Source organism: Haliotis asinina, chromosome 5, assembly GCF_037392515.1.
Source record: "Haliotis asinina isolate JCU_RB_2024 chromosome 5, JCU_Hal_asi_v2, whole genome shotgun sequence".
Classification (NCBI taxonomy): Eukaryota; Metazoa; Mollusca; class Gastropoda; order Lepetellida; family Haliotidae; genus Haliotis; species Haliotis asinina.
Window position 1 is genome coordinate 41729063 of NC_090284.1, and position 16037 is coordinate 41745099.

A 16037-nucleotide genomic window follows, 5' to 3' on the forward strand; every position below is an offset into this window, starting at 1 on the left:
TCCTTTTCAAAAATAGAAGAACACGTCAAGTTTAGACGATTGGCGGAACAATGGCGACACGAGTGCGTTTTTTACATTGTCACTTCTGGATTACTATTTGTCTTCTCATTCGTTTTGGCGACAGACAAAATGAAATCAGATCCATTCCTAATCACTTTCGAATAATTTTTCCATTCATACCTCGACCCTCCCGTGGCGTCGCTCGCCCCCCAGAACTCCCCCTTCTCTGCCAGCCAGATCACGTCCAATACGTTAGCCTTGGCCTTTGTCCATCGTTCACTCAGGCGTCAGTGCTCATATCTAGTTTATTATTTTTAACAATATCTGCCGAGCGTTCTGTGTGGACCTGTGATATGAGATGCATACAACTCGGACAATCACCAACACAGCTAATAGAATCGCATTATTTTCCACAAAGAAAAATTCAAAGTTCAAACCTGACATTTCGATTGTTATACGAGTAGGGATTGTACAGCCTTAACCTTTCGTGTATTTACAGACTGTATGTGAGTTTTACTAATTTTCTCTTTTTTGAGACTCTACTGATCTCTAACTTGTGATGTATCGCTTTAAACAAAAAGTAAATCCACTGAATTTAAGAAAATTTCAAAGCAATAATTCTGTCCATTGTTTAAAGAATCAAAAGTCTATCTTCCTGTATTAACCGTGTTTCAACAAAGAGGCTGATGATGTTGCTAAACATCGCTTTTGCAGCAAAATACAGAAATTGCTATACATAAAGTTTTTTTTGTAACTTTGTAATCTACAGATTCACTTAAACGTCATTGTTAATTATCTGAACCAGACCAGTGAATTTCACAGGGTCATTTCCTGCCGTAATTAAGTAATACAAATAATTATAACATTCTTAAAAGCAACGTGTGGGCATTCTGATTTCGTTACTTTGATCACAGAGACATTAACACGGACATCAATCAGGCTTCTAGTGATTTCCAGTTAGTCATCGATTAAGAACAGTTGCTGATGGCTACTTATCACACTTATTGTCTCTGGGACGTTGTTATGAATCGACCAAGGCAACACCGTTTCCCTGTATAAGGAGACCGCCGTCCCCGCTCCTTGCTCGCGCGTGCCTGGTAAGTGTGACAGATGGAACGAGCGGACAGTGTCCGTCGATAAAGAAATGAGTTTATGTCTAACAAACCCAAAGCAGAAACCAGAGAGTCTATTGACATCAAACAGTGTTTTCTTTACGACCGCATCGCACAACGTCCGCAGGTAAACGATTACGAGCATAAACCAAGCTACTTCATTGAGACCAGTTGTCACAAATCGCTGTCCACTGTTTGGTCAAGCGGCCGACGGCTGTCCAACGAAATGTACACATGCAACTAATTTCTAATTGACCGAATTATGATTGACGGCGCGCTCTGTCCACGTGCGGACAAGTGTTTGATAGATTGATAGGTGAAATTTACAACAACATTGTCGCCGTGAAAGTCAAAGAAACAATTAATCAGTTTCTTCAATTCACTTCAAGTGGATATCAAATAGCGCGAAAGTGTGTATTTGGAGAAGACGAATGTCTAACACGTGAACGCACGTGCGATGTGGCGAGAGTTTGACCGCGACCAATGATTGAGTGGACGATGTGTCACAACGTGAAAACTGTGCCATCCCTAGTTTTCGAGTGACACTCGTTTCATAAAACATTGTCCTGTTAAATCAACAGAGTTAATTTCTACACAATTAACCACCATATCGTAATCATAGTAAAAGATGAAAGTAACTTCATCTTTTGTTTTTCTTGTCTTTAAGCTAACCAATTTCAAGAGAGAGAGAGAGAGAGAGAGAGAGAGAGAGAGAGAGACAACGACTGAGAGATTGTTTATTTTAGTCTCATCTTGTACACACATTTAATGTATACGTACATATAATGTATATGAACGAGCTGCCAAGAGGTTAAAAGAGACTTATAAAAATAAACGCATAGATAAAATGGTTAAAATGAATTGCATCAAATAATACAGTTAAATAGAGCAAGCATACACTCACGCTCATAGTGTCAGTGATAATGACAGATGCTCTCATATGGAGATAAACGTGCATAGGTATTATCTACAGTCGTTTTCACATTCACCACTCATTCTTTCACAAGCCAAGTCTGTTTCAGGTCTATTTAAATCTCAACGCCGTTACCCCATCGTGATACGGCTGGAATATTGCTAAAAGCGGCTTAAAACTAAACTAAACTCACTCACGCCCTCAAAGCCGTTACAAAAACCTTTCTATTGCAAATATAGACGTATAAGAATTGTATTATATCACAAATGGTTCACATATCCCAAAACAGAAATTAATCGGTAGTACTTCAATCAAGAACATTTTTTTAAAATTGTTCTAGATTATGTTGTTTTGTTTTTTTGTTTTTTTTGGGGGGGGTCTACCTACCCACCCTGTCTCACCCTGGAGCAGAATGTGGGACACAAAGATGTTGGTGACCTTACAAACAAATGTCATTTTCACAAACGTAAATTGAAAAGAGTTAATCTTAGACCGAAACGGCGCGTCAATATTTCATTATATATACAGAGTCCTCTGTTCACTCATGCCACAATGTACCCTCAGATACCGTGAAACAAATCTCTTTGAATCGGACACCATTTATGACAGTTCTGTTGTGTTCCCCTACTGACAAAGTCATCCATCTCAGCCTAATGAAACGAGTGACAAAAAAAATAAAGGTTAGAATGAACGTTGTTCTCAGCTGCCGACTTGACCCCTCAGAAGACTGCTCAAAATACACGCAAGATCATCTCTCGTTGTGAAACATTCAACGAACCCATTCAGAGATGCGTTGAATAGGAAGACGGAAACATGGACGATGAGGGTGAACATAACACCCCCTGGCCCCCACCCGCATGTCCCACCCACATACCCACCACTGATATTATAACTAATTATTCACAAATGTCCTGATTGGAGCCCCTTACAGTTCAATCTTGCAGTGACGGCGTTTTATTGGTGTGTTGGCTCTGTAGGCTGGGGTCAAGTTTCCCCAGCCACCTGCGGCCAAATTCTGTGATATATACAAGCATCTCCCCTCTGTCTCCCCCGATTACCACTGCACCATAGCATCGTGGCTTGTACAAGATCGGGTTACTTTTTCTTTCAAAAATGATTGAGATTAATTTACACCACTAATCATATCCTCTTATCCGTTGTCGGCAACGACATCGCGTGTCGCCACGTCGCAAACCCCACTTCAGTTAAACTTCAATTAATTCTATAGTGTTACTCCATCGCAACTGCACCAACGGGGAGCGGATTGAAAGGTGTTTTTAATAGCCAGGTATATGCAGGCTGCGACAGCAGCAACACGCAACACCGTTGTCAACACACACGTTCCATTTTGTTACCTTGCATCTCAAACCTACTTCACTAAATAATTATTCTCGTAAAACCGATCTGGGCAATGTAAGTCATGTCACTCCTTTCTATCAAAATCGCATCATGCATATTACAATTGCTTGTTCACGTGTGTCTGTCTCTCTGTGTTGCAGGAATAAATGACTTGATGGGTATTTAATCTGGAGACGGACACCTGCCATCCATTCACAAAGACATCTTTTGCCTGCAGATTAAAGTATGGTTCACTGCTCGGGATTAAGAGCTTGTAGATCTTATTGCATAGGGCAAGCTTGGCGTTACGACATATCGGTGTTGCATACGAAAGATGCACTCTTTGCCGTGTTAATGATAAGGTGTTCAAAGGTCATTCAATCAGATAATTGCATCATGTGAAACGCATAAATGTCAGCAAAACATTATTCATGTTCGGATCATTTTGCGAAACCGCCACTATTAGCGCAAATAACGTTTACTTTCGTGGCTGGTGATAGTTTTTGTCTTCCCTCCACAGTCGATGACGTTGTTGCTGTGTCAGCGCTGAAATGTATTTGAAGACCATGTAATTACATCCTGAATCAAGCTTACATGTCAACTAAATAACTAAATGTAGATGTTTTGTTTTCTTTTTTTTTTGTGTATTTTTTCCCAGAAAACTGGTACATGTGATTTCGGGGTTGTCTAAACATTCATATTTATTTTTTAACCTTTTCGCGAAAATACGTAATTTGTTTTCTTGGTTGGAAATGGTATTTGTCTTCACAGCGACTGTGCTGTGATTGTGCACCTTACTTAGATAAGCTTGTCTGTCTTCAAAGCTGTGTATTTCGACTTGCGACTTGCCTGTCGCTGACTGTGCGAGTGCATTGGATATTTGCTTTATGCATGAGGTGCAGAGACGGCTTCGCGGTATGTGTGTCGCGTTGTCAGTGAAGATTAGAAAGGTTGGCTAAAGGAAGGGAGCATGCTGGGAGTAGAGGGTGCATGGTGTATGTTCCCCGGGGAGTTGGGATAGTGGTACTGGGCGCGTATGGTGGTACTTTGGGGTGTATGGTGGTACTTGCGGTCGCACAGTGGCACATGGACGTGTATGGTGGAACTGGGACATACGTTAGCCTTTGAAGATGTATAGTGTTTCTTCCGGGTGTATATTAGTAACCGACGGTGCTTTATGATTCTTGAGGATGCGTGGTGACACCTCGGTCTGAGATACATTATACATATAATGATCCATGAAGGTACAAGTTGGTACTTGATGCCACATAATTATACGTGATGGTACCAGGTTTGCGCTGGACCATGGTTCTTTTATAATTGTACATTATTGTACATTACTGTACATGTTACAATGTGGTACTTGTTTATATTACATTTGATCACATTATGAAGCATTGTGGTACAATGAGGTGCTTTAACGCGGATCGAACAAACAGTATGGCGTACTGTCCACAAAAGAAACCTAAGTTATATACACAAATCCCAATACGTATAAAAATCCCAATTTGAGACATATATTAGCGTATATAATGTTGTTGCTGTATTTTGCGTGTTGAGTATAACAACGTCTTACAGGACATGTTGCAGCAATGAGCTCCGTCGCATGTGTGATTTCAAATTTCCTCGAGCGCCTTATCATTTTATTTTATTGATTGTCAGTTTTATGTGTAAACAATCACCACCAGTCCGCAGCCTTTCGTGTCTATCCACAATATAATGATTTATTCAATTAAATCGCCCATCACTTGATAACTGCGATTTGATTAAAGTGAAAACTAAGAGGTCCGTCCTCCCGTTGAGAACCGTTATCTTCCTTTGATATTCCACTTGACAATACCAGCTTTCCTGCCCCTCCCAATCTACCCACCCCAGGGCCGAAGTCGGCAACCTGTCCAATTCAGGCTTTATTCTTTGCAAAGCCTCGTGCCATCTGCCGCAGAATGGTGCAGTCTCACTCGCGCATGCGCAACGGACACGACCAACAACGATAATTCACTTGTACCTGGTTAATCGCAGGTTTCTCCTCAACCCTATAATTCTTGATGTCGTGGCTTTAATTAAACACTTTGCATTCTATTGTCCTAATGAGACTATTCTCGATGGAGTTTTATCACAAACACATCCGATATTTCTTCACGTTTCTAGTGTCTACCCATTGGTTAATGACTTCGAATAAGGGATCCAAGAAAATTACGCATGTGTCGGGTATGGCTCAAGATTGTTATTGCCGATGATTCAAGCAAATCAAATCAAATAATTTAGGGTTGTAATCACAAGTATAAAATAAACATATTTGGGGAGATACACACTGAACGTTATTTAAAAAAGGGAACAGATCTTCGTGAGAAAAAAATCTATTTATACTGTACATATTTTATATGGGTGCCATTCTACAAAACAACTTTAATGCAAAGACTGTAGTAGGTTTATGGTGCGTTATGGGTACTACGATCAACTTAACGGTAAGATCCATTTGGACAATGGCACCCAGAGCATGGCTGTTATAACTGTATTTGATGAAAATGATATTTTGCCCAAGCAATATTTTCACAATAAACGTTTCATCTGATAAGAAGTATGTTTTGAATTAGAGAGAAACTTCTTTTCTCGGAGGGTGCACTTCTCAGTGAAAGGGTCCGAATTAACAAATTACCGTATTGACGAATACTTGTAACTTAGAATGCACAAAGACGTTGTTGTTATTATTCCAAAGAAGGAATGAAAATAAATGGTGTTTGAACAACAGGGTTTTACAGAACGAACATTGGTCATATAGAATTTGTTTGTATTTTGTGTTGCCCTGCTGCCTGTGTTATGCAAATGTCACAAAGAGCCTTTAAAAACAACAGTAGATTGGAAAATATTGGCTGTTTTCTGTTTTCAGTGACTGCATATACGTTCTTTTCTGGTGACATATTTGAGCAAAGCTGATGGGAATTAAAGGTTGACTTGTAAGCCAATATGCAATAAGCCAAAACACAGTGCAATCGTATTGCTGATGAGAGTTAAAAATTGACTTGTATGCTTTGTATTTTGTAATAGGCCAGAGAACAGTCCAATCGCATGGCTGATAGGAATTAAAGGACGACGAGTATTTTGTGTACTTTACGATAAGCCAGAGAAACAGTAAAAGTGTAATCAACAGATACAGGGTATGCTCGGATGTGTTTTGCAAACATGTGGTATCGTCGCAGTGCGACAGTGCTGCCAAAATGATTCTTAATCCTTCATCAGATGAATGAAAGCTAGAAACTGTGATGACAAAGGAGTAAAACTATACAATGAAACGTCGTTTTCGTCATATTACCGAAGTAGACAACCATAGATTCCCTCCACACACCAAAAGACGTTAAAATATGGTATATTTTAGTCCCTGCCTGGCATTAATGGCTACAACAAACAAGAACAGGTTGGCTCGCAGTCAGAATAATGTGTCTGAGTAGGGTATTCATACTTAACTGCGGCATGGTATCACAAAGAGCTAACATTATAAAACCAGCTTAAGTCTGGGCTAGTACAGACAGCCACGCATGCACACGCAAGTAGGACGTACATGAGTGAAATATTTTTGGGGCGACGTTGAACCCCATTTTATCTTCGTGTAACCCTTTACTCTCCACGATGTACATATGTTATACATGCCCTATGCAATCATTTATATGCCCTTTATGCATATATATCATACATCCTTTATGTAATCTTTACACATTCCTTGTACCTGTAAGATATCTTCGTGTATTGAATCTAACACCAAGATATTACACATATACTTTCTGAAAATGTATATATCCTTTACATAACCCTATATATATTCCTTGTATCTCTTATACATGTATATCCTTCGTGCAATCCCTTGTCTTGGACTTAACAAAAGAATGCAGATATATCATTTATGTATATCGTATATATCCTTCACCCATTGCATATTCTTCGTGTATCTCTCATATATTTTTCGTGCTATCTACCATGTAATAGATATCTATATATCTATATATCTATATATCTATATATCTATATATCTATATATCTATATATCTATATATCTAATAGATATAACACGTATGTGTAAACTTTACTCAGAGAGTATTTACTCTTCGGACATTTCAATTATCACTGATAATCAAAAAACAAACCAATAGAACTGAGTCACATTTTCCAATAAATCATCTCAAGAGAATTGGACGTAATCATAAGGTAGCGAACGACCTCAATGAGTGTAATACTATTAAAAGATTCGGTTTGACGTGATGAAGAGCTGCGACAATTCTAGCCCGAAAGTCAGACAATCCCGTGTGTCAGAGGCCCAAACGTGGAATTAAACAGATTACGAAAACTGCTCGCCGTGGGACCATAACTTCTCTGTGATGGTAGATCCAATAACAAAACGGTGTAATTAATCAAATGATTGATTGTCCCCCTTGATACATAACAGATACACGGCGTGGAGTTTAGACAACAGGCACCGCGTGGAGCTTAGACTCGAGAAGATGGCGGGGGAGGGGGTTATTGGGGCGGGGCGGCCATCTTGAATGAGGGAGGGGGAGAGTTGGGCAGGACGCTGGGGTCAGGCTTTGTTTTTTTAAGACTGGGTATAAGTGTTGTCAGTGGTAAAATGGATATGATTTAAGAGAGATTTAAAGGAATTAGAGAGGCCTGTCCGTTTGTGAGTATACTGAGTTAGTGATAAAGAGTGCACGTGTGAAAGAGAGTTTGTTCGCGTGGCTCTGGCATGCGTATTAGATGTCACGACTACAAGAGGACATTTGTAAGATAAATATAATGAACATACAGTTTTTACATATGCATACACTTTCAATTTTTCAAATATTGTTATTTTGTATCTAGATCACGTCAACGTTAACTTCGCGTCTTGAACACGACTACCAGTGGGGGAAAACTGACTACCAATCTGCCAGAATGTTCTGTCCACAAAGTACATGTGACAATGCAGTTACGAACATCAATAATATAAATATCACTTAATAAATAAAAAATATGTTTAATATATATAAACTGTGTTTAATAAATGCCTTTCTTTTTGTACTATATACAACAGAATGTGCGTCCATCATGTTTTATGGCTTGTTGCGACAATGATCTTATGGTAATAATTGTACAAATGTCGTATAACTGCGATTCTAACTTTGATTATTGATTATATGTTTTAAGCACTGGGCGCTGATATCCTGTATGTATTGCACTTGTCAATCAATATGTGATTGGTATTGCATAAACGGTTTGGTCGCATATTGCACAGTTTGGCATAATGATTGCACAGCATTTTTTACATATTGGGTATTGTTTTGATGCTTGGTATCGACCCTCAATCTTTTTACATTGCACCTTCTCACATTCTAAATCTATTTAATACTGACTGCATACATTGCTTTTAGCATATTGAGAGATACCGTTGTGAATCATTAGGTTTGACCGCATATTGAAATGATGGCACTTTGAGTGCATTTTGAATGTGTGACAAATCGATTATATATTGACCTCGTGTTAAATCCGTCCATATCGTTCGTGTATTGAACCTGTGGCATACTGAGCACACTTTGAATCTGTGGCGTATCGTTGGCATATTCAACTCGTGGCATATTGATCTCAAATTGAATCCGATGTATATCGTTCGTGTATTGAACCCATGGCATATTGATCTCATATTGAATCCGATGTGTACCGTTGACATATTGAACCTATGGCATATTGATCTGATATTGAATCCGATGTATACCGTTCGTATATTGAACCTATGGCATATTGATCTCATATTGAATCCGACGTATATCGTTCGTGTATTGAACCCATGGCATATTGGTTGCATAATGAATCCGTGGGATATTGCATATTGGACCTGTGGCATACTGTTAGTGGAAGCAATCTCTTAGACATTGATGGGATATTCCATAAGTTGAAGATGTCTTCAAACTGTGCCTGTTGAATGCTGACACTACATAAGACCACTGTGCGCTACCAACGGCATACCCCGGGTGCGCTTAGGACGGATTCATAAGATTCATTATTCCCCACACCATCTTCATAGAAACACCAATTTACCCATCCTTATAGTCTCCTACAAATCCGGACCCTGCAGTATCTATTTCACAAAACAATCACCCTCATACCATTCTACAACCCACCAGCAAATCCCAGCCCCTCGTATAAACCCACACCCCGTCTTAGCTCTATCAGCCTATACTGATCCTATTTTTAACCCAAGGTTTGAAAATAAGCGAGATTAGAGGGTTCTATAATACTCGATGGTTCCTCTTTAGAATTACTTCTGTAACCTTATACTTAACCTTATTTCGGGGACTATATGCTGCTCTAACAACAGCGATGTTCCTATAGGAGACTCCACATAAAAGGATGTAAATATGCTGGGCCCAGCATAACTTCGCCTTTAGTCAGATTTGATTTAGTCAGACATAACAGGGATAAAGAAACCTATTCTATAATGGTGACCATTGTAAGTCGGTAAAAAGTGATAGTAAAGTTATTCTATAAAATATACGATGTCCCACCAAATATCATGAGACACTAAGGAAAGGCATCGTGTACATATCAACACAAAGTAAAGACAATCACAGCACAGGGCGTATATACATGTACATAGGCGTCAAGGTAATATGCTGTTCAGTATAGGTACACAGATGGATGTGTCATATATACTAAACTGCAATGAGTGGGAGGCAGAAAAGTCTTAACTGAGACATTTGAGAAATTAGCACAGTATCTGATCAGAACTGGTCAACTGCGACTGACAACCTAACGTCTTCGAGTGGCATTTAAACGTTCGTGTGATGAACGACAGGGAGTCGTGTCGCTGATACACATCACTTAGTAATCGTGTTAGCATCTTCATCGAAACGTCGCTTACATTATAGTAAAAAGGTGTACGCAAAGAACTTCCCCATTGTTCGACTGTGAAGCCATATTCCATCGACTAGCGTAAATTCCATTTACAATGTAAACCTGGCTGTTGAGACCATTCAGCAAAAGCATGATTCTCAACATTATTGTTATATTTCGACTCATTCACTTCTGCTCATGGTTTCATTAACAGCGTGAGTGTATGTCTATATATTCGCCATTATGCATCGGATCAGAACGAGTGCTTTTTGGTGTTGAAAGAAATGTTTTTTTTCGGAACATTAATTTTTGTACAAGTGACTATCAGCCTAAGCCTATCATCCGTCTGAATAGATCCCTGTCTTCATCTAAAACACCTTTCTTGGATCTGCTACACTATAATGATATCACCCAGGAAGCCATGAGTCGGTCCATTGTCCTCATCAATAGACGGGTATTGATAATCGGACGCCATGGTGTCGCTGTTGGAGCTCCGTCTATCCCCTCACACTTGGGCGATGCATTGACGCGAGGGACGACCAGTCATAAAATACACTCACGTACTTTTCAAACACCTTTATCAATTATCTACACTATTTTATCGGTTTAGGAACGTACTTATCAAGCATCATGGCTGCCTGCCCATCCCAAATGATCTGTGAGTTTTCGAGAGCTGGTTGGAAGTGGAGGGTGGACCGATTATGGACGATTGAGCACGGAAAATAGCGAGTTAAACCAAATTGCAGCACTTTCCATATTTAGACCAGGTAACCTCTGACCTCGCGCGTGGCCTCTGTTCACGAGACACACGTCGGCCTCGTTCAGTGTTTTTCGTACAATGAACGTTACATGCAGGTACCACACGATTTAACTGATTGGGGTAAATAAATCACGTAATCGTGTTAATACTTTATAAATCTCAATAACTAGCTCGAAGCACGTGAGATCGATGATGATAAGAAATGTTATTATTGAACGTAACAATTATTGAATCCACCTCTTTTGTATCCATAATCAATCGCAATTTGATTGTGTTGTAGATGTAGATCGACGCATAGATTGTACTTTTTGAATAGTTAGTGGGAAGGTTTGAAAGTGAATTGCTGTTTCTACTGTTTATATAACAGACTAGTTAAGTGAATTAAAGTTTTACATCTCATCGGCATTTTCGGCCATGTGCTAGACAAACACAACTTAGAGTCTGAACGTTTATCATTTCTGAAAAAAACATAATTCGTTTTAAATTCCATTTGAAAAGGAGCCTCGATGGGATGGCAGGAGAACCTGGGAAAACCTCACTTGTTTCATCTCAGGCCTCAGCGCTCCAGAAAGGGTTGATCGGAAGGTAAAATAACGTGGTTCACTGGCTGTGCGACACACTACTGTTTCTACTTCGAGCTGTATATACAGTCAATCACCGCTGAGTCGAACTGTGAATCCCCTTTCAGTCATCGTGTTGCGTTTGTAAAGAATCCCCGATATATCTCGAAGTATTTACGCAGCTCCAACCAATTTAGACATATAAAATGTTTGATTGAACCTAGGATACGTTGCCTAACTGAAACAATTATACGGAACGCCAAATAAACTCTTCGGTTGATACAAACCGGATTATCAACAAATGTGTTTAAACAGTGTGTTAAATATTACACGAATTAGAAAATATGGTATCATCACATCTTTTGAAAATATGTGATTACAGAGCAAAAACGCACCAGACGCCAACTTCCAACATATTTCACCAATTCAATACGCACGAAGTCAAACCGAGATTAAAGATTTAAATATCAAATTATGACAACCAGTACATGAAGATATTTTACGGTCTCAAACCTAAATAGTGAAACTGCATGTAATTTTGTGCGTGAATACTTTATGCTGTCTTTAATTGTGATATGCGTCGATGTATAAATGTTTCAGCGGCAAACGACGGTAGAGATATCAAGGGTGGATGTATTCAATGTGACGAAAGTCATGAAATACCATGGTATTCTCATCATCACTTTCTCATACGCGTGTTAGCTCAGCTGATGAGCGAAATATTTGAGACACTGAAAGGTGCTAGTGTCTTGAGACTAGTATTATCTGATTGTAATGTTTAGGAATTAAAACTACTTGTTTCTCCTTACTGTAAACCTAAGATCTCATAAGCGTTACCCCGTGGATAATGTATTCGTGTACATCAACTGTCATATCGGCATGGAGAATATTAAATCAATGGGTGATGTCATATGCAATATGATGCTTATGGTGAGTGATAAAGGTAGTTTTATTGCATGTACTAAAATTCCAGCAATATCATGAGACCACAAATATTTACAAACACTGTAGCTATGGGTCATACCGAACTGGATCTCAGCAGGATAACACTTCCATAACTAGCAGCGATTATAGAAGACCAGCGTAGTCAAATCCAATTATATCTTATAACTAGACGGGATACTCTACACTTGTCTCTGTATGTACATATACGTGACCACACCATACGAAGTAACCCGTGTCTCATTTCATGCAGAGTGTATGGGAACTACCAAATGAAAAAAAACAATATTTGTTTCTAAAAACTCCGTGGCCTTTCCTTGAGGGTCGAGTGTAGGTACCTGACAATATAAGTATCCATGCGACAAAACATACCGACAATCTCTTTACGTTGTGTTTGTTGTCAAACGCCGCACTCGCAATGTTTCAGCTCTGTGGGCGGCCTGGAAATAAATCCAGTCTCGACCAGACAAAACCATTTAAGTGTTTCCCGAATAAGAGCTACAAAACCCCTTCCATTCACGAGAATAGATTTTTCCCATTTCGTACAAAATTGTACATTTGAGCATTCATCACTAAATTTCGAAATGCAGAAATGAACTTGCTAAAACTAGATGCATATAATAATGAGTAGCAAGTAAAACATAAGGAGGAAGTTAGGGTCAACAAATTTTATTGTAGGCATGATGCCAAAAAGACAAACAGTCAACATTACTCAAATCGAGTGTATCCATAATAGCAACAAATATTAGAAACATCAATATATACCATGTTGAACGATACCTGGTCCGGAGGAACCACTCGAATACAGACACAATACAAAATATACTGTATGAAACACGTCCATCTGGTAATTGCACATCGGTGAAATCCTGAGATCAAAGTCTTTTGTGAAATCTGGTGAAACCATTCACGGAATACCTCTTGGAAGAACGCCACCACAACGTAACGAGTTTATATCACAGAAACTGATGCTCACGAATACCTTCTATAGCACTAGAGAGGTCATACTGCCCATCCCTTGGGGGTGGGGGAAGGGATAGAGACACTGTTCGTTGGGGTATTCGTATGGGTTGTTGAGAGAATACTGCTGAGGCTTGCTCTGACTCTGTTGGTAGTAAAAGTTCTTTTCTTGGGTGTCTTGATAATAGCCTTCAGTACTGTCTGTGTATGAGAAGGAGCTCTGACTCATGCTGTCGACGAAGGTAGAATCTTGTTGGCTGTAGTCGCTGTCGACGAAGGTGGAATCCTGCTGACTGTATTGGCTTGAGATGTCGCTGCCGGGGGACTCAGGATGAGGGGACATGTAGAAATCGTTGGATGGTGAGACGGGGTTGCTGGGGGTGAAGGAGCATGGTAGTGGTGTGTCCATTTCGGGTTTCGTGCAGGACATCTTGTCATCGTTGTCGATGATCTTCAGCGTTTGGGACAAGGCCCAAATGTAGTTGTACGCTGTTCGGAGAGTCTCGATCTTGGTCAGCTTTCCCTCTGACGATGTTGGCAACGTTGTACGAAGGGCGTCGAGGGCGTCGTTGAGACTGTGCATCCTGTTTCTCTCCCTGTCATTTGCACGTCCGCGTCTGGTAACTTGCATCTGTTTCTGGTGCAGCGGATCACGTGACTTTGCACGCGACTTTCTTGAACGTTTCTTCTTTTCCGGTGACTGACATTCGGACTTTTTGTCCTCGGCGTTCATCACGGTGTTGTCAGAGAGATTCATGTCGAAGACGTTGTCCTTGCTGACTTCTACGTTGTTTTGCAGCATGGTTCGAAGTGACACAACAACAACAAAAACAGTCAAATATAAATGTAGCAGGCCAAAAGGCTGGACTGAGTATCCGTGTGAGAAACTCTGAGCAAGCGAGTGAACTTTGCTATGTGGGTCTCGGCGAGAGTGTGAGCCTAAGTTTGAACCCTGCCCCATTTATACCCGTCTCCCCAGGGTGGCTATTGTCGTCTCAGGCGAGACACAATACACCGGACACTTTGACAGTTGTCACGTGACACGTCGGCGGGCTGGGACGAAGGCCGAGTGACTAGTTAATGGGTGGGCCGCTGCGCGTAACCCGGACTTGGGTTTTAAAATGCATAAAATATTTACTTACATTGAACTACATGAGAAAATGAAATGTTAACATGCCCTTACTTCTTTTAAAAATATACCACATTTGTGTTAACTTATTTCCAGCTGTGATAATTTGAAATGCTTCATAATTCAATCTGTTTTTTTCCTTTTGGTTACTTACACATATCCGAACATTAATTTTCTTTCAACTATTTCTTTTTTAAAATTAAATGTTTTAATAAAAAAACGAAAACAAATGTTAAGTACTGTAATTTGCTTTATTTGTGGTACGTGCCACGTGCAGTGGGATGGTCTTCGGAGATTTCATCCTCAACGGATTATTTTGGTATCTAAGCTGTGATTGGCTGATGGTGACTCGCGTGCGGGGCGGGATCAGCACGCGACCGGCAGTAGCGGAATCACATAGAGAATCACAACAATGACACACATACAATAGGACGGCTTCCGACATGATTTAGGGGCCATCCGCCCTGTCACGAGGACTCGAGGCTCGCGTGCCATGATACACCTGATTGGCCAAATCAAACAGCCAATCAGCGACCAGCAGTCGCGTGCTGGGGCCAGGTAGGGAGCGCAGTGTACAGATTAGTGGGTTTGTCGGGGCCATCAGAGAAACCACTTGAAATGCAGGTTTCTTCGTAAGGTGTCGCTTTTAAGAAATAAAACGACACTTGGGGGGTTACGATTTCATTCCAAGGCCTCATTAGAGATCTAGGAACTCGTTGTATAATGCATATTGTCAATAGCTGAAATCATGTGAACATTATTGTGTTGTAAAGGAATACTCAGATTCGTGTACATCTTACATTTAAATAAATGTTTCGAAAACAGTATTGACGTATTATCGTGCAAAAATGAGAATGGCCTTTTCAAGGGTGTATGTACAATGGTATTTACAATATTGTTTACGACGCTACATACAATTACGTTTGACTCCATGTACAAGGTTATGAACAACGCCATGCAAGGTTACGCACAACGCTATGTACAACAGCATGCTTAATGTCATGTGCAAGGCTCTTTACAATCCCATGTGCAAGGCTATGAACAGTGCTATACAAGGCTATATACAAGTATAATGTTATGAACAAAGTTCTGCAAAATGTTATGTACAAGGCTGTGTACAACCTTATGTGCACGGCAATGAATAAGGCTATGTGCAATGCCATGTACAAGGGTATGCACGACTCCATGCCCATTCACCCCTGGTAGAAAGACAACTATGCTTGTAGAGGGGTCGCGGGGTGAGGCTAAAAGATTTGATTTGATATGATTGTATGTCTTAGTACCCCAGCGGACTGGTACTGTATTGTCAGATCAAAATTTGAAACTTATTAAACCTCCTAGACTGACATGACAGACCTTGCATATAAAGACAGGGGCGTTAAACAGCAATAACGAATACTTGCCGTCAGCTCCGTATATATGAATATAGTGGCACGTATTGCATGCTTGTATGCATGGTGTATCTTCC

The 16037-nt window shown here is 40.1% G+C and overlaps 1 protein-coding gene across 2 annotated transcripts in view; it reads right to left on the reverse strand.

The window, feature by feature from the left end:
- Positions 1-14242, reverse strand: part of LOC137284481 (neurogenin-1-like) — a 65317-nt gene extending 51075 nt beyond the window's left edge. Inside the window, exon 1 of one of the 2 annotated variants that reach the window (XR_010956906.1) lies at positions 13221-14242. Coding sequence is in view for 1 of the 2 variants with exons in the window: in XM_067816305.1 (XP_067672406.1) it covers positions 13466-14242 (777 nt within the window). In the remaining variant the exon portion in view is untranslated. Of the gene's footprint in view, positions 1-13133 lie in introns of those variants that run through there. The other variant, XM_067816305.1, reaches the window with a different exon arrangement.
- Positions 14243-16037: the final 1795 nt, after the last annotated feature.